The sequence below is a fragment of the Aspergillus nidulans genome, chromosome V, assembly GCF_000011425.1.
Source record: "Aspergillus nidulans FGSC A4 chromosome V".
Lineage (NCBI taxonomy): Eukaryota > Fungi > Ascomycota > Eurotiomycetes > Eurotiales > Aspergillaceae > Aspergillus > Aspergillus nidulans.
The window spans coordinates 1,753,499-1,771,611 of record NC_066261.1 but is presented as its reverse complement, the minus strand read 5'-3'; the positions used below and the strand labels follow the sequence as shown (position 1 = coordinate 1,771,611).

The window sequence follows — 18,113 nt, the reverse complement described above, 5'->3', positions numbered from 1 at the left end:
TACATAAAGGATACATGGGGGTCTTAGAACTATTGGAGATACTGCACACAAACATTAAGAGTATCCTTCTTATACATCATGATATTAGCTATCATATTCCGGTCATGATCATTATCATCATCGTCAAGCCCCCCAATATGTACACAGCGTAGTCAGGATACCTCTTGTTCATGCATCACTGGGCGAGAATGCCTGCTGCATTCAATTGTAGCAGGAGCGACCAACCGGACGCAGGCTTTCGGTCGTACTTCTCTAAAAGGCGCTTGGCCAGAGTGGTCGTTCTCCTGGAGGACCCTTCCTATCACGAGGTCAATAACGCCGAAAGGATGAGCCAGTGCACTCAACGCACCTGCAGGTGCCTATCTACCTCCTTCCGGGCCAAGCTGCATCTCATCCAACCCCTTACGCTTAAGCGGATTCGCGGTTGCGATATTCGGCGGGTTCCTCCCCGGGTCTACCATATCACATCAGGTTTGTCAGTCCCATCAGGTGCCCATGATCGAGTCTTGCCGCGCTCCGCCAGCAATGATTTCCCTTTTTCCTTCATTTCGGGATCTGCGCCCTCACCTGATGCACCGCCCTCAGCGTATACCTCATCATATGTTGGTGGATTCATCTCTACATCCTCCGGCTCTTTCGACGAAATCACTCCTTCCATGGGCGTCGCGCCGCTGGTGGTCGGTTCTGGCGCGCTTCTTGGTGTCGTCTCCACGATCTCTCTGGCTACCGGACTGACAAGGCGTTCTTTCAATCCGTCATGAACGTAGACCAGGAAATATGGCGTAGGAGGGTTGTGGCGATCCTGGCTTTTGAATATCTCATCCAGGTCGCTGACTTCAGTTACGTAGGTGTCGTTGTATTTGCGCCAAATATTTCGCTCAAAGTCACAGATATAGATGTAGTAGTGTCCGAATTCGACCGACCCATGGTGGACAAAGACAGCATAAAGACGATAGGGCAGATGTTTGTAGTCGACGAACTGGTTGGAGATCATTGCCTGGATATTTTTGATTTCTTGTTCCAGGCCTTTTTGTGGGTTAGCCATACTGTTCGTAATAATACTTGGCGGTTGACCTACGCTTCATTTCATCTTGTGCCTTCTGCTCGAGTCGACTGAGCTCTGGGATGAGTTGAGGGTCAACATCAATTGCATCCTGAGAGGCGTCGGGGTCCTGCTTCATGGCGCTGAGTTCAGTTAAGATGTCCTTGGCGCTTTTCAATAATGTTGCAGTGTCGAGACCATCGGATTCCTATAAACCAAGTTAGCTCGTGAGAACGACAACACTGCGGATTTGTTGACGCATACACTTTGGCGTAGGAGTTCTGCTCGGCGGGCTTCGAGTTTTCTCAGGGTATCCTTCCACTCCCAAGCCTGTTTCCGGCGGTTCACAATTTCGGGCTGCTGAGTATCCATATATCGGTCAAGGTAAATAATCTCCTTCAGATCTAAATGATGGGTCGACTTGAAAGACCGCTTCTTGACAGGGTCAAACTGGACTCTCTGAACTTGAATCTGAAGTATGGGAGGAAGCTTGCTGATGGCAGCATACTGTTCTGCCACTGAATCCTCAACGCTGACTTTCTGGATATCAAATGCGCCGTCGATAGCTGCGTAGATGTCACGGGGCCCAGTTGCTACATCGATCTTAATGTCGCACCACCACTCCTCCTTCGATCGCTTGCCCTTGTTGGACAGAATATAAGACCTGGCTTGCCCATAAAATAAACTGCAAGTAGTCAGCGTCGAAGACAGTAATGATATACAGCGCAGGAAACCCACTCTTTCACCTGGTCAAGCTGTTCTCCATCTGGTGCGACAGCGTGCCCTCGGATGGCACATTGGCTCTGGAATAGGACGTTGTTGATGACTTCAGTAACATCTTGTTGCGCTCCTATTTCAACCTCTTCGATAATTTGTCTCTGAGGATCAACTTGCGGAGTAGGTCGGGGGGGTACGGGCGGAGGCTTAGTAGTAGCGTCAGCTTGAGCCTGCGCTGTTTGGGTCTCAACGCTCTCTGCTGCTCTGATAGTTTCATTCGGCGCATCAACCATGACAGCATCATCTTGGGGTGGCTCGTTCTCCTTGTCGTCACTTTGAGCCAGCGGTACCTCAGTCTTCACTGGATCAGAGACAAGTGTGGCTTCACTATCTTCGTCACTGGCTGGTTTAGTCTTCTCCAGCTCTGGAGCCGGAACATGAGCTTCAGTTTCCGAACTCTTCGGCGGCGGTCCCAAGGGACCCAAAACTGGCATTCCGTTGAGCTCACCGAGCCCCCCGAATCGACCTGCTGATATTGTTGACCGACGGCGGATAGCGGCCTCGTTGGAAGGGCTAATCAATGTTAAGCGTGCTAACTCCTGGCCAGGAGTCACAAACGAGTTTGGAGAAGAAATCATGTCAGAAAATAACGCCCGCAACTCCCTGATAACTATATGGTTCACAACTGGTGAGTTAAAGTCAAACAACGAGTTCGCTGGATTACTTACATTTCTGCGAACGTTCAATCTCTTTCTTCGAGACTCCACGGGAACCCACCCGCTTTTTCTGGCAGCTCTCTTCGTCCAACTCCATTTTGACATTCTCAAAATCTAGAACCATGTTGCGATAGGGACGAACAGAGAAATAAAACTGTAGTAAGCTGTTAAGATAGCAGGTATTGCCAATATTCTGCAAGCCGACGGGCCACTTGGATAAGTCACGATCAGATTTCCCTGCGAGACCAGGAACCATACTGCTCAGGAGCGGGCTGTTCTTTTCCTTTGCAATAATAGCCAAGGCCTTATTATATTTTTCCGCTTGTGCTGGGGCATCGTCGACACAGATTGTATATGCAGCCATGATGGCGCCCTCGTCTGCGTTGCGATCAGGTATCTGCAGCAGCAGGTATGCATCACCCACATCCATTTCACCAGCCGTCATCTCGCCCGTCTTGACAAAGTGCCTTAACACATCGGACTTCCGCGCCTCGGCTATTAATTCAACGGCCCGCCGCGCGATGTCCCTGCAAGATGGGTTATCGTTTACCTGCGATAAATTAGCTATTCCTGCATTGGACGTCAAAATAGCGCATATGGTACCTTTGCAGTAAACATCGCCATGACGAAATCATCTGCGGTGTCATCACTGACCCCAAGAAAGACTTGAGCTTGTTCTGGTGTAGCGACTCCTTTCAAGAGTGTGAGCTAACGAGAATAGAAATGGAAAGAGGAACATGTGCTTACTGTCTTCGGCTGCAGACTTGATGCGCTCGCTCCTCCTACTGTCACCTATCCTCCAGAGTTGTCTGCGGGTTTCAGTCTCCTGAGGAGTAGAGCTCAAGTAGGCATAGAATGTTCCAATAATGCTGTCCTCAGTAAGTCGCGGGTCATCACGGCTAAGACCGAAGTACTTGTATGCTTCAGTAATGTCTGCATCGGTGTATAAATTTCCTTCCGAGTATGCCGTCTCGACAGCACGGTTTATTGCCTCCGCATCTTCTCCGCCTCGAAGGGAGCCTATCTCCTTAAGGCACTGCAAGTAGCCCGGAGCCCGCCCCGGATCAACTGCGACTTGGCGATTAAATGCCTCGATTATCGTAGACGTCAACATATCCTCAACGACACCCAAATCTTCGTAGTATCTACTAGCTAGTCAGAGCAAAGGCCACTATTGAAACGAATGGGAAGGACTAACGGAGCGGGCGCCATCTGAAACTCATTGACCCTCGGCGCTCTGAGGTCTAAGAACATGCAATCAGCATACCGTTGTTTAGAAAAATTGCAGGACACTCACAGTCAAAAGCGTCTACCGCAAAGTATAAGTCATCAACAGCTGGTTGGAAGGTATAATCATCGTGATTGCCCTTCTTCTCCGTAGCAGGCCGTGCCGCTATGAGCGCAGATAGCTCGTGGAAGATATCATCGAGAAAAACCTTCTGTTGGTCTTTGTATAATACTTGGTTTTGCACCCATGCTGCCAAACGAGGAGGATCCCAAGCGCCCTCCCTCTAGATACTCAGTTAGTTATAGGACTACTCTCGCAGGGCACAGGCAGAAGTACTTACCCTGAAAGTGAACCCTAGATATTCAAATAAATCCCGGCACGGCTCTCCATTGACACCAAAGCTTGTCATGAATCTCTTATTGTTAGCTTGAATTGTCTTGCTTAGTTGGCTGTTGCGGAGAACATTGTTGATATAGGTACGAAGATTCATCAAGACCGTTATAGGCTCTGGGCGAGGCACTCCTTCCAACCGCTCGGGATCTGCTGCGAAGGCATCATCCGTGCGCTTTTGTAGCATCTTGGAGTCGGTTAAGAGCCGGACCCAGTGGTCAGAAAGCAGAGGTGAGGCGACCCGTATGATAACTCTATAGGCACAGGCGGGATATGAGCATTGATAACGAAAGGTCTCCACCACCTGGCCTTTCTCTGTGATGTCCGGTCCAGTCTGGCCCCCATTATACTTTCCTTCATAGCAAATGAGGTGGTGTATGTGATCGGAAATGTTTTGGCTTGCTCGACCACCAGGGTCAATAATCTGCTCGAGCTGTAGGTGATAGCGACACTTCAAGCATATTGTAGATATCTTCGCGAGAGTGTCCGGGGTTTCTCCGTTTTCCCTCAGCGGTGGCCTTATTGTTTGGTATGGTTTTGTGACATAATTATGGGCGCAAGCTAACGGGGAAATGAAGTGAGGCGGTCCCTGGTAATGATCGGGATAGACTGGGGGTACTTCGGCGAGGAGGTTACGACCAGTGCCTGGCGAATGGGCCGGATCATAGTCGAGTAGATCTCGTACAAGACGAGGGGCAGTCTTGCCTAGAGTATATTAAGAAATCATAAGCATCTCGCAGTTTCAAGGTTTAGTGAACTACCAACCTGAGCCGCGAACAGAAGACATGCCTCTTTATAGACAAGAGGACCAGCTCGTGGAAGTGAAAGACGTTGAATAACCTCCCATGTAGTCAGATCAAAGCTGCTCGTGTATAATTTGTATCGACTTGACTGCTCTCAGATAAACCTATTCGATCGCTGAAATGTAGTTGCAATAACGGATCGCGGGGAGCGTTTGACACTGAATCACTGGACACGCCTGCAGTACACGACCACAACAGAGGTCTGCTCAAGATTCAAGCTTATATAAATGTATAGCTCTGCAGAGTCTACTGACCAGTAGGATATTGGAATATAAGGCCTGGGGCCTGGACCATTAGGTCAACTCGTCGGCCGACATCATATGGATTTAGGCAGTAAGTGGGGCGGTAAAAAGCGGCAGAAACTCCAACTCCCAGCAACCCGTCATCCACCGCAACCGACTTCCTTCAAGTCGAAATTGAGCTTCAGAGAATTAATTCTCAGCAGCAACCGCCATCATGGGTGCCACCGGCGAAGACCACCATTATCATCCTCAGGATACCATTGCCAGGACGATGAAGACCACGGGTCTTACTGGTTCCGTGGGTCTTTTCGCATCGGCCGTTCAAAACACCCTCGCTCGGCAGAACGTGGGACCATGGGGAGTTTTCACGAGGAGCGGTGCTACAGTTGGTATCCTTGGTATGTATTGATTCATGACAATCGGCCATGCTTTTGGGTAGCTTTCTGACTTGCCTGTCCAGCCGCTATGGGAGGTACCTATGAATTCGTGAAGACATCATCTGCCAACCTACGAGAGAAGGAAGACCACTGGAATGTCGCTCTTGGAGGTTTCTTCTCCGGAGCAATTCTTGGTCTGCGCGGTATGTCGTCAATTATGCGATATGAGCTCCTATGCTAATGATTGTAGCCCGCACATTCCCCGCTCTTCTTGGATACGGCGCGGCGCTGGCCACCGCAATGGGAGGATTTGAGTATACTGGTGGATCATTGTTCGGCAGGAAGAGAGACCCCAACGTTGACGAATTCGAGCGCCGGGAGAAATTGAGAACACAATGGAGGACCCCGGGTGAGCAGACTCTGGCCGAGCTGGGCGAGGGACGAGGTACGTCGGCCAAAGGGAACGCTTATCGTATGTCGAGTACAGCTGATTAACTTCTTACTAGGCATCTACGGCCCCGGATACGCAGAGAGACGGCGCGAGCGGATCAAGGAGGCGTACGGTATTGACGTCCCTGTCAGCCCCCCTGCGGCGTCATGAATTCAGTTTAATCGGCGTCTCTTGTCTGTAAAATTACCTGCACTATATCAAACGGCACGTCACACACACATACAATAAATGGTTTCAATAAATGGTTCCTTTGTTCATCAGCATCTTTACTCTCTGATCCAGGCAGGCATATCGACCAATCAGAGCACTGCTTTACAAATCAGGGATTCCAGGTATAGAAATGAGATGATCTGAAAAATGCCCATTGTTCCCTCAACTCTATAAGGTTGCTGCAGCATCTGTAACAGGCCTCCCTAAGAACATAATCAGGATGTCAGCGGACATGACTGGATACTTGCTGGGGCTATGAATGTTGAGCCGTCAGTCCAGACTATCCGGACTAGAACAGATCTTCTCCTGAAATCTAAGTCCCGACACGACAATAATAATAGTGGAACTTTGACGAACCAACAGTGACAGCTGACAGCTAAGAGTTGGATATCCCTTCTCCTGAGGGCCAAGGGCTAGAACTATGGGCCCGTTTCCGTGCTACGTACTGTACGTTATCCCATCTTACCCCAATCGACAATCCACTTACGACAAAGGCGCCCTGAATTACCATGTCGCAGATATAGGGGTTCAGCCTTTCAAACCTCAAAGTTCGGAACAAAGTGATCCTTCCGTCATCCGAAGGAGATTGAGGACGGTGCGGACCTTAATTAGTGCATCAAGAAGGTGTGGGGTGCAGAGGCATAAAATGCAGGACCTGCGTTGTGCAACTTATGAACCAGTTTACTCCGTACCGGCCCCTAATTCTGATACGTCCGTTTGAAGCATGAACGTGAACCAGCCTCAACGGCGACAGAATCCCGCATACATAATATATCGGGTGGACCCAATATTTGAGACCAGAGTTAAAGACCAGAGAGGTTGAGAGCCCGCCAAAGGCTTGCGCAGTACTCGAAGCGCAAGCCGAGTTCGTGAAGTCAGAAAAGCTTCCTGAGGCCCAGAATAAAGACTCGAAACTTGGTATCAGTACTTTTTCCCCTCTCCAAGCCCCGTAATCAAGCCAAACATTTGCCTCCAGAGCTGAGACGAACTGATCGACAGAATCTTAGAAGTTTCTCTGGTGCGAACGTCCGGACGAACGAGCGAACGAACAGCGATGATCTGATGAATACACAGTACATGACGTAGCCGCACTAGCACCGGAACCGGCCCTCGGGTCCAGGGGAACACTACAATGCCTCCAAAGAGGCAAGATCCGCTCTCCTTTTCTGATTGCACGAGAAAGTTATGAGAATTGCCACCAAATATCAAAATAATCAAACAGTAATAAGACCATGCACAGGAAAAGGGATAGTTCTGATAGAAGGAGATTGCTGTGGGCTGGCGCTCCACCAACTCCCATTGTGGTTTGTGGTTGGGTCTCCCTACGGGCGATAGCCACAATTTTCGGTATTCGGCTCGTAAGCTCCCTATAATGGGTTGCCCAAGCCACGCTGGGCCGTAAGGGGTGGCTGATTGCGTTCAATGATCACTGATGGTAGAATACAGAGCAGATCACTTAGGGAGGGGGTTTGAATCTATTGAAGACGAGCCATGAACTGGGAAATTAGAGTGGATTTAGAGTACTAGGCAGCGGGATTCTCCTGATTCACGATCTAATGATAGCTAATTTGTCGTGATTCGCAACCAAAAGCGTGGTTCTTCTGACCGTTTGTCTTGACTGTTATCTTCTTACATTCCCTTTCCTGGACGTTCGTACAGTACATGGGTACTCGCAGATCCTCGGTACCCTGGACTCAACACCATGCCTCTCTACTCTCTACTCGAGGAACCTCAAGTACAGAGTAGTATGATCCTCAAATATGTAATGCTGAGATCGGATCCTCGATCTCATGGGTCCGGAGATTCCGTCCGCTTGGAACTCTAGTAGTAGTGTGGTAGCTGTAACTTGCCAACGTTCGTCTTGGGCGTCATCGAGGGTCGCATCGAGTCGACGTCATCCACCTGGTTTCCTGTTCTTAACTGCTGAACCCCTCCTCTGTGTCTATATCCGTTATCATTCCATCATCCAAGGAGGCACTCTGCATTTCCGCCCATAGTTCGTTCCATGTCTCCTTTCTCTGGTCTGGTGGACCCCATACATACATAACCGCAGTCCGATCGCCCAAACACTTCCATTTGCCCAAATCTCCTGAGTCCTGGCAGTCATTGCTCCCTTCCCCTTACTATTATTGCTATTATTATCGGGCTGGCGATTGCGACAATCGCCCGCCTCTTAGTTTCCAGGCTACCCAGCTCTAGTGACCGGCTAGGCACAAAAAGTACCCCCGCAAATCGTACGCTCCAGGCCCTGTCAGTGCCAGCCATCGCTGAACTGACAATCTCCGCCGCCCGTTCGCCTGGTAACCAACCGCCCCCGGAAAGAGTAAAAGGCGAAAAGGGTCATTCCCGCCCATTTCGTCGTGCCAGGATCCTGATCTTCTTTCTACCCTTTTATTTTTGAACTTGTCTGCCTGCTGTTTCGCCTTCTCCTTCTCCTCCCTTCTGTGATTGATCGGTTCATTCATGTTGACGCGCAATTTGGTTTGCACCGCCCTCTTTGCCTTTTAAGGTACCGCTATCTTTAATCCCCCTCTTCGCCTCTTGCGCAATCCCAGTACAACCCCACCATGGCGACGGCATTGCGATCACAAACTCCCCTACAAGACTCATTTGGGCCATCATCACATCCTCCTGATACACTGGTCCCAGGTCGGGGCTACGGCGCACGATCAGGCTCGCGGCCCAACTCTTACGCCGGCAGTACTTCCGGATATAACGGCGCTCACGGCGCTGTCGACCCGTCCCCTCTCGCTAACTACGGGCGCTTCCACGAGGAGTTGGATACCATGAGCATGCGGGGTTCTGCAGACCGACCGTCAATAATGCAACGGTCGGCGTCTGCAATGTCTCACTCGCGTGCCGCCACGCCAACTAGATCCGGGACCCTGAAGAAGAAGTCGTCTCTGAGTAAAAGGGGCAGTCTGCGCCGCAGCGGAAGTCGCCGAAGTATGCGCGCCGGAAGTGTGCGCAGCCTGGCATTAGGCGATAGAGAGAAATATGCGGTGGACGGCGAGGAAGACGTCAACAGCGCTTTTTATATCCCCGTTCCGACCAGCGGCAATCCGACAGAGGTTCTGGCAGAGCGCTTCCAGGGTATGTTCAGTTCCCCAATTACCGTCACTTATATTAATATGCTAATCACACCGATTAGCTTGGCGCAAAGTTCTCAAGGATCTGATTGTGTTTTTCAAGGAGCTGCAGAAGTCATATGAAGCCCGAGCGAAGCTCTATCTTTCTTCAACGAATATCATGAACAATACGACGCTTCCGTCGACTTTTCTGAAGTCAGGCGGTCTTGGTGACGCGACTGAGATTCTAACGGGCTTCCATCGGCAAGCGCATTACGAGATGAGCAAAGCCGCAGAGGTTGAAAGCGAAGTTGTCAACCAGCTAGTAGGGCTGCGCAACGATCTGCAGAAGAAAACCAAAGAGATCAAGGCACTGGCCGGGGATTTCCGCAACTCGGTTGACAAAGAAGTTGATGCTACTCGAAAGACGGTCCGACATTTGCAAGAAGCCTTAGGCCTAGTCGATACTGATCCATCGGCTACGTCTGGCAAGGGAGATCCTTTCATTGTCCGCCTCAGCGTCGAGAAGCAAATAGAGAAGCAAATTGAGGAGGAAAACTACCTCCATCGGGTGCGTCCACTGTCCTTGGTATATTTCGTTTTCTAATGTCCATACTAGGCCTATTTGAACCTTGAGAGCTCTGGTCGTGAGCTTGAATCAATTGTGGTAGGCGAAATCCAGAAGGCTTACAACGCCTATGCCGGTATTATGAAGCGGGAGGCAGACCACACGCTCGACACGGTAGACAAGCTTCGCGCGGGCCCAATCTCAATGCCGCATGATCATGAATGGAACGCATTTGTCGCAAATACGGACGAAATGGTGGACCCGCGTATCCGAATCCGTGACGTTGAAAGCATTACGTATCCCGGCAAGGATCATCCGGCTGCTGCAGAAGTCAGGTCAGGGATGCTGGAACGCAAGAGCAAGTATCTGAAGAGCTATGCTCCTGGATGGTTCGTCTGCTTACCCGTTGGACTGCTCGATGTGCTAATCCTGCTGCAGGTATGTTTTGTCACCGACTCACCTCCATGAGTTTAAGTCGGCGGATAGGGTTGCATGGCAGACACCAGTAATGTCATTATACCTTCCAGAACAGAAACTTGGATCGCATTCGCAACCGGACTCGACATCGCACAAGTTCATGCTGAAAGGACGGCAAACGGGAACGATGCACCGGGGTCACTCCTGGGTATTTAGAGCGGAGTCCCACGAAACGATGATAGCCTGGTACGAGGATATTGAACGAATGATCAATATGACAGGAGAGGCACGATATGCGTACGTCAGGCGACATGTACGTACCGTCAGTGGTGCCAGTTTCCGAAGCAGCAGTGACGGAGTATTGGATGAAGACGAAGCCGATCGGACCCCATACTCTGCTGGATCAGTTGTGATGCAACAGGAACGTCCTACATCTCAGCGCCAACCAGGTGGCAAGTTTCCCAGCGATGTACAAATCGATCGTCACCAACACGCACCACTGTCTCCTTCGAGCGGAGAGAGCTCTGGAGAGAGAGATTTGCTAGCGACAGCGGGTTCGCTGTCTGATGGTGCGCACTTTGCTGGCACAGGCGGCCGGTTTAATCCTGATCGAGATCTAGACTCAATCCAGAATTCGAACCAGAGCAGATCTGCAAGTGTGAACGCGGCGCCCCGATTTCCTATTGATGGATATGATCATCCCTCGGAAAAATACATGGTAACATCTGATTCCTTCAATCGTGATAACCAACAGTTCCCCCAACAAGCGCCTGCCACCATCAACAACCAGGAAGCGTTCAACTCGAACAGATATTCTACAAACTCAATATTCGTTGCTGGTCTCGACCCTACTTCGGCACAAGACCACGCCCAGGCTCACCAGCGGAACCGCGGTGAAACTACATCAACTGCTTTCACAAATTCCAACATGACTGAATACACGCATAGCACGGTCAACACTGTCCCGACGTCTCTTGAAGAACAGTCGGACGATGAAATTGAATCTGAGAAGCATAGGCCTCGGACGTCGATCCCGAGCAGTATGCGCAACTCGCTGGATATTCCCAAGAGACCTACCGCCCAGACCCAGAAGAGCATCTCAACCATCGAGTTGCACATTCCCGGCCACTACCCACCCCAACAAGCGGCTGCATAAATGCCGAAGTCTGTGAGTGGGATGGAGGTGGAATTGTGGAAATGCGTGAATCGTCTAATCCGCATGCTATTTTATGTTTCACTTGTGAATGAGTTTCTTTTGTTCTTCACGTTTTCCTATGTATCTTGTTTGTGCGGTGTCATGATCAGATCCCCAAACCATCATTACCCTTCACCTGTACATTATTCCCCATCGCTGATATCCCTTCAGTTGCTGAGATTGGCTCTCTCAACTTGTCAGTATTGCCTCGCGTCTTTCAGATTGATGCGTGGACTGTTTTAGGGTAGGGCAGAGCACACAAACTCTCCCTGCCCCAAGTCTGTTTTTGGTTTGGCTTGAATTTATATATCCAGACGACGAGTATGAATATTATGCCATTTATGTTTGCGATTTATGCACCCATTTTATACGGACTCTGATAGCCTCTGACCCTCGCAGCACGTATCCAGAAAGGCCGCTAATGAAAATTAGTTTAGGTCTCAACACCACCCTGCCTACGCGCATGCTACCCTGGACCATGATCGCCACCGCTAAAAGCATTCTATCTCGACCGTACGTCGGAGATCTCTCGGATCCGATATAATAGCTTTAACTTGTAATACCGATTTTGCGGAGCAATGGCGTAGCCTGTCGGCAATTGGTGGATGAATGGAAGAGCCTAGGATGCTCGTGCTATTGATGGGCCGAGATGCCCCGCAGTCCCACCAGTCGCAAGACACTACTACCTCGGTGATTACGCCGAATTACAGTTATGAATTGTGATTGCGAAAGTTGTAATCTGTCTATCGAAATCCTGAAATGGAAAATTTCCAAGTCTTGGAAGGCAATGTAGATGCGGGGATTCAAAAGATTCAGTATAGTATTTCCGTCTATCAAGATCCATATCCAGTTTGAGTTGTGGTCCATATTCGCGACCAACCGAAACCAGCCAATTCATGCAAAGAAACAAAGAAGGAAAGGAAAAGAAGCCGTCATGTACATGCAATCATAAGATGATGTGGTTGGGAAGCTAATGCGTACCATTCGTCTCAGTCTTCTCTTCTGTGGCCGGAGCAGGGAGGCTCCGCGCGGGTGCAGGGTTAAGGAAAGACGCAGCAGGGATCAAGGGCGCAGAAGGGTTCAGTTCTAAGCCGAAGCCAGGCTTATCGAGAATCGAGACGTCAAGGTATCCCTTTGTAGGAATGGGCTCGTTAGTGAATAGATTACCGAAGACCGGCTCGACGGTGTGTCCATCGGCAGAGTTGGCAAGGTATTCCTGGAAGGGCGTGTTGGGCTGCGAGACGACGAAGTGGTAGGAGTAAGGGCCCGACGCGTGAGGCACAACAGGAATGTCATATGCCGCCGCGAGTGCAGAGACTTTGAGGAGTTCAGTGAGTCCACCGAGCCACATGACATCGGGCTGGATGATATCGACGTTGCGGCCCTCCACGAGCTTGCGGAATCCGAAACGGGAGTACTCGTGCTCACCGGTAGTGAACTTGACGGTCGGGTGGGCGCGCTTGAGGAGCGCTTGGCCGTCGAAGTCGTCGGGGCTGAGACACTCCTCCCACCAGTCGATGTGGAGGCCCTCCTGCTCGGCGCGCTTGACGAGCTCGATGGTGTAGGGGACGTTAAGCGACATGTAGCAGTCGACGCGGAGGGGGAAGTTAGGGCCCACGGCTTCGCGCTGTTTGCGGAGGTACTCGATATTCTTGAGGAGACCTTCAACACCCTCGTCGGGCCCGTGGGGGAGGGCTACCTTGGCGCCGACGAAGCCGGCCTTCTTAGCGGAGCCGGGCTGAGGACCAGTGCAGTAGAAGTCGAGCCGGGAACGGGTGGCACCGCCGATGAGTTTGTAGACGGGCTCATTGCGGATCTTGCCGACGAGGTCCCAGAGGGCGAGGTCGATAACGGAGATGACAGCGATGGGAAGACCTTTGCGGCCGTAGAACATGGAGCCTCTATACATCTTCTCGAAGAGCTCGTTGACGTCGCGGGGATCTAAGAATCAGTATAATTTCTCCTAAGATGACGATGCGGTTCCAACATACCTGCACCAATTAGGAACCGCTCAAAGTGTTGATGTGCCAGCCAGCAAGCAGGCGGACCGCCGAAGCCAGTTGCAAAGCCCTTGGTCCCGTCGGTTGCTTCGATCTCCACGCAGAAGGATCCCAGCACGTTGATACCCCAGGATGTCCGCGATCCTCGATATTGCGCCCATCGGGTCATAGGGGTGGAGATATCGCTGTCGATGAGCCAGTGACCACCTTTGACCTTGTTCGAGTTAGTCAACCTGACGCGGTCTCATCCAATATTGCACAACAAACATACATTGTGGTAGTCACCACCAGAACCGACGCCATCGATCACGAATGTGCGGATCGTCTTAATGCGGGGGAATGTCGCGGTAGCCATTGTGACGAGAACTGAAGCAGACCAGAAACCACTCTATTGAGAAAGATGAGATAGAACAAGAAGATCAGGAGGATCAAAGTACGAGACCCTGCACGAGGGCAGACACGGGATATTTGAGGGCGCCGAGCTGGTCGGCACCGAGGGGCAGGGCGTGGCAGAGGTCGGAGAAAGTCCTAGGCTCGGGGCAATGCTCCCCCGAGATCAGCGACGGGGAAACATGGGAAGGATACTGGCAATACAGGCAGCCGGCTAATGTTTGGGGCTCGCAGCCGACTGTGAGATCTTATCTGCCTTCTCCCCCATTGTTTGCGGCATCTGAATTTTCCACTTTCCGTATCGAGTCTTCATAGTCACGAGGGCCATCCTTCTTCATATAGTAGCAGAGAAAACCGTGGAGATGGCACATGCCAAGCCCGTATTTTGCGGGGTATGTGTGTTATGTTGCTTAGTCAGGTATGCAGGTAATTAATGCTCTCCACACTGGCAAGCATCCTGTGCTGCGTCTCCGCTTGTCAACCTCCCTCCCCCCCAGACTTCTCTTTCCTCAACACCCAGTGACCCAGACGCGAGGGATAAAGTATCTGGCAGGCTGGACTCGCGGATCTTCCAATTATCATCAACTACTGAGACCCGCCTCTTATCATTGTCGATCTGACCCCCTTCTCCCACCCGCTCATTATGCATTCCCGCTATTGATGGTGGACGGAGCTTGTTCGTTGGAGACTCACCCTCGCTACACACCATGCCGAACGCTGCTATCGCAGCTGTACCGCAACAACCCCCGCCTTCAGCTTCAAATTCGGCATTTGACCAGGACAAAGACCACAGTGCTGATGAGTCCTGGTCGGCTGTCGATAGTGATGCCGGTCCTGCTCAAAATGGATCCTCGCGTGGCTTGAAACGCAGGCGGCCACTCACAGTCTCGTAAGTCAACCGCCCGTCCCCGGCATATCCGACCAGTTCTTCCTGCCCTACAGTGTCTTGCAGTGCTTGCAATGCCTTGCAACCTTCTTGCATAACCATAGACCTACCGCGTCCCTCTCGGTTCCCTCTTTAGACGCTAGATTGACAAGTCTAGGTGTGAATTATGCAAGCAGCGCAAGGTTAAATGCGGTATGTTCTGTGGTATCCTGTCCTTGTCCTGGTATCTGACTGGCGTCTAGATCGAGCTCAACCAAGCTGTGGATGGTGTACACGGAATGGTCAGGTGTGTGAGTACAAGGAAAGAAAGAAGCCCGGCCTTCGTGCAGGGTACGGAAAAGAGCTAGAGCAACGCCTAGGTACGGGATTCCCGGTTACGACCTATGCACCTTCTCATTGACATTTAATAGACAGACTGGAGGATATCATCCAGGCGCAAGCTCGTCTCATTGAGACGCATATCCTTCAAGGGCAGCCGCGGCTCTCGATGTCGAATGATCTACACCAGCAAGGACCCCTATCGTATAGCTCACCCTCAGAGCCTTCTGCAGCACATGGGCCCAGTCCGCGAAATCCGTTCTATTTCCATGAGCCGTCATCTGTGCCCTCAGCTCCACGTCCGCCGGAGCCTGTCACTACTAGTCCAACGGACATGTCGGTAAAAAACTCTATCCAGAACCAAATCACCGGTGCTCTCCCCTCAGTAACGCCCTTGCCACATATAACGAACACCACGCCGCAGAACGACTACAACGATAACGAGTCATCCTTAAAAGTACCAGTCAATTTGTTTTCGAACCAAGAACAGTCGTTCTCTGACCCCGAGCTCGATCTTCCCCCTTATGATTTACTGTATGCGCTGGTTGACCTCTACTTTGAGCACCTAAATACTTGGTGCCCGATCCTGCATCGACGAACGACACTTGACACTTTCTTCGGTCCCACTCCTTTAGAGGAAGCTGACCGCATGGTTCTCTACGCTATCGTCGCGACTACTCTTCGCTTTTCTAATGACAGCCGACTCACCGAACAAAATCGCAAGCGGTATCACGACTCCTCCAAGCAAAAGGTTCTGCTTTACGGCCTGGAAAACTCGTCCGTAAAGGCACTGCAGGCTCTGGTGATTCTCGCCCTGGACCTTGTTGGGTCATCTAACGGGCCCCCTGGTTGGAAACTCCTTGCCTTGATAACAAGGTCAGTGGTTCAATTGGGTCTGGCCGTCGAGTCCAAGTCAACCCTTATAACTCCCCTCTATCCTTCAATATATACATTGCGGGCCGTCACTCTCCCCGAAGCGGAGTCGTGGATTGAAGACGAGGGCAGGCGTCGGCTTTTCTGGATGGTGTACCTTCTTGACCGGTATTCTACTCTCGCAACCGCTTTTGACTTTGCTTTGGATGACAAAGACATCGACCGCAAGCTTCCGTGTAAAGACGAGTTTTTCATTAAGAACCAGCCAGTTGAGACTAGGTGGTTTCAGTCGTCGAATGACCGCCCAGATCATCTCATTCGTTCCGAGAACGTTGGTTCATTCGGACTCTACGTGGAAATTCTTGGTATCCTTTCACGGATACATGTATTCCTCAAGCGGCCCGTTGACATTGGGGTTCTATCTGATGTCGAGGAGTGGCAAGCCACGTATCGCAAATTGGATAGCGAGTTGACTACCTGGGAGTTCAATCTTCCTACAGAGTACACCTACGAAAACGCCTCTCGGGCGTTTAGCGGCTCGAAGCACAAGGGGCACCACTGTGATTGGGTTCAGTTACATTCTGTTTACCAGACGTGAGTCAATGTTTCCTAAAACGTTTTCGCTGTTCGCTGACCCCAACTGCAGGGCGGTAATTCGGCTTCATTCTTCAGCAGCATATCCCACTACACGGTCTCCGATCTTCACGCCGTCGTACAGTGCGAGCCAGCGATGTCTGCTCGCAGTCGATAACATTGTTTCAGTCACCCGTTTTGTCGTGAACAATAACATTTTGGACAAGCTTGGACCGCCGTTTGCATTTACACTTTGGGTTTCTGCTCGGTTGCTGCTCGTCCACGGATCTACAATCGCGCACACAGTCAGTCCCGATATCGTGTTTATCGTTGATACTCTTTCTCAAATGGGCAAGTACTGGAAAGTAGCGGAGAGGTACAGCTCAATCCTGCAACGAGTTCTCGATGAATACGGCGAGTATCAGCAATCTGGTGCCGGCGATGGTGATCGGTCCACACCTTCTTCTGTCAAAATCCTTGCAGACATGCGCCGATGCGCGTTTGACCTGGACTTCCTGATATCGCGGCAACCCCGTTCGTCGCCAACCGCAAGTCAGGCAGCGGCTCCGTCAGCTGGATTGCCATCGAGAAGCTTAGCACCTAATGAGTTGGAGTATCTAGACGTTTTCGGTTTCTTCAATGTCCCGCGAGTCCCCGCCGGTCGGACCCCTGATATTAGCGGTCTTGACATGGCCGAAGCTGTCAATAACCCCATGTCGATACCTGGATTGACTGGAACTGGCAGTTCGAACCCTTTGCCGGTGGATAATGCTTCTACCCATACAAACGAGTTCAATATCACGAATTATTTGATACCCACCCCCGAAACGGACTGGCTGTTTCGCCCCGGGGGTTAGCATACGCAAAAACAGCTTATTCTCACTTTGAAGGTCATGTAGCCGGACGCCAATATTCGTGACGCCCTTTGAACGATGGAATGATGCATTGCGATACTGTAACAATGGTGCCGCGGCTACCGCTCCACCTAATGCAGTCCACAAATCCAATCAACGAATCTTCGGATACATAGCCCTAAGACTCAATGGTCTTAGCTGCTCCAAGGCCACCTCCCTTCCACTAATTATCACTCGCGCATTAGTGCAAAAGGCCAAGGTCAGCTCAGGGTCAATGCATCCACCGCGCACAGCTGTCGATTGGCAGGAGCTCACCCAAGAGCATTTCAACTTCCGGGTGGCTTGTACCGGAGAACCGTTGCCCTGTCTCCCTTCCGATCCCGCAGCCCATGGTAAGGGAGGTACCAGGTGAAGTCAAATGCAAACACGGAAAAGATCACATATCTCACCTATGCACATACACGACCCAAAATGCTTAAACATTAGTAATAGAGATATAACTAGTGTTGGCTAGCGGTATGAATAATGGATCCATAGTGGAGTCCTCTTCAATACAGGTCAAAGAGTGTATATCCACTGTGAATGTGAGAAATCCATGGCTCAGGTATGCTAAGTATATACAGAACTACAGCTGAGATGGGGTGGAGGTGGTAGATGGCATGTGATCCCCGCGACTTTACCAAGCCGCAGCAGCAAGCGGATAGATTCTTGCGCAAGCGTCAAGCAGAGCAAAGACACCATAGAGTTTTACCGGCTTCTATGTGCAAGGTGTAAGGAGCATGGGGCCCGACGTAC

At 50.9% G+C, this 18,113-nt stretch overlaps 4 protein-coding genes and 1 pseudogene across 5 annotated transcripts, besides 1 other annotated feature; 3 read left to right on the top strand and 2 right to left on the bottom strand.

Annotated features, from left to right (window-relative positions):
* Positions 1 to 18,113: part of a sequence feature (contig 1.98 826..565485(-1)) that runs on past both edges of the window.
* ANIA_10722 (ubiquitin-specific protease UBP2) lies at positions 455 to 4,280 on the bottom strand (the record flags this gene model as incomplete). The annotated part of the gene is made up of 10 exons (XM_050612269.1): positions 455 to 1,026; positions 1,079 to 1,250; positions 1,307 to 1,727; positions 1,781 to 2,429; positions 2,488 to 3,025; positions 3,079 to 3,167; positions 3,223 to 3,620; positions 3,674 to 3,719; positions 3,773 to 3,986; positions 4,044 to 4,280. 10 exons carry the CDS (start codon positions 4,278 to 4,280, stop codon positions 455 to 457), a joined length of 3,336 nt encoding a protein of 1,111 aa, XP_050468211.1.
* On the top strand, positions 5,306 to 6,204 carry ANIA_05670 (uncharacterized protein). The gene is made up of 4 exons (XM_658182.2): positions 5,306 to 5,536; positions 5,599 to 5,718; positions 5,766 to 5,960; positions 6,022 to 6,204. The coding sequence occupies exons 1-4, from the start codon at positions 5,353 to 5,355 to the stop codon at positions 6,114 to 6,116; spliced, it is 594 nt and encodes a 197-aa protein (XP_663274.1). The 5' UTR covers positions 5,306 to 5,352; the 3' UTR covers positions 6,117 to 6,204.
* ANIA_05671 (SLM1 family PH domain-containing protein) lies at positions 8,593 to 11,773 on the top strand. Its single transcript, XM_050612268.1, has 4 exons — positions 8,593 to 9,269; positions 9,328 to 9,815; positions 9,864 to 10,201; positions 10,251 to 11,773. The coding sequence occupies exons 1-4, from the start codon at positions 8,744 to 8,746 to the stop codon at positions 11,383 to 11,385; spliced, it is 2,487 nt and encodes an 828-aa protein (XP_050468210.1). The 5' UTR covers positions 8,593 to 8,743; the 3' UTR covers positions 11,386 to 11,773.
* Positions 12,264 to 13,779, bottom strand: ANIA_05672 (L-rhamnonate dehydratase; the record flags this gene model as incomplete). Its single annotated transcript, XM_658184.2, has 3 exons — positions 12,264 to 13,365; positions 13,416 to 13,638; positions 13,696 to 13,779. The coding sequence occupies 3 exons, from the start codon at positions 13,777 to 13,779 to the stop codon at positions 12,395 to 12,397; spliced, it is 1,278 nt and encodes a 425-aa protein (XP_663276.2). The 3' UTR covers positions 12,264 to 12,394.
* ANIA_05673 lies at positions 14,522 to 17,321 on the top strand (annotated as a pseudogene). The gene has a single exon. A coding segment is annotated over exon 1 (2,800 nt).

Coding starts and splice junctions, on each gene's coding strand:
- ANIA_05670 (XM_658182.2), top strand. CDS start 5,353: ATGGGTGCCACCGGCGAAGACCACCATTATCATCCTCAGGATACCATT. Junction 5,537..5,598: donor TGCTACAGTTGGTATCCTTG/GTATGTATTGAT, acceptor TTGCCTGTCCAG/CCGCTATGGGAGGTACCTAT. Junction 5,719..5,765: donor AGCAATTCTTGGTCTGCGCG/GTATGTCGTCAA, acceptor TAATGATTGTAG/CCCGCACATTCCCCGCTCTT.
- ANIA_05671 (XM_050612268.1), top strand. CDS start 8,744: ATGGCGACGGCATTGCGATCACAAACTCCCCTACAAGACTCATTTGGG. Junction 9,270..9,327: donor TCTGGCAGAGCGCTTCCAGG/GTATGTTCAGTT, acceptor CACACCGATTAG/CTTGGCGCAAAGTTCTCAAG. Junction 10,202..10,250: donor AAGAGCTATGCTCCTGGATG/GTTCGTCTGCTT, acceptor ATCCTGCTGCAG/GTATGTTTTGTCACCGACTC.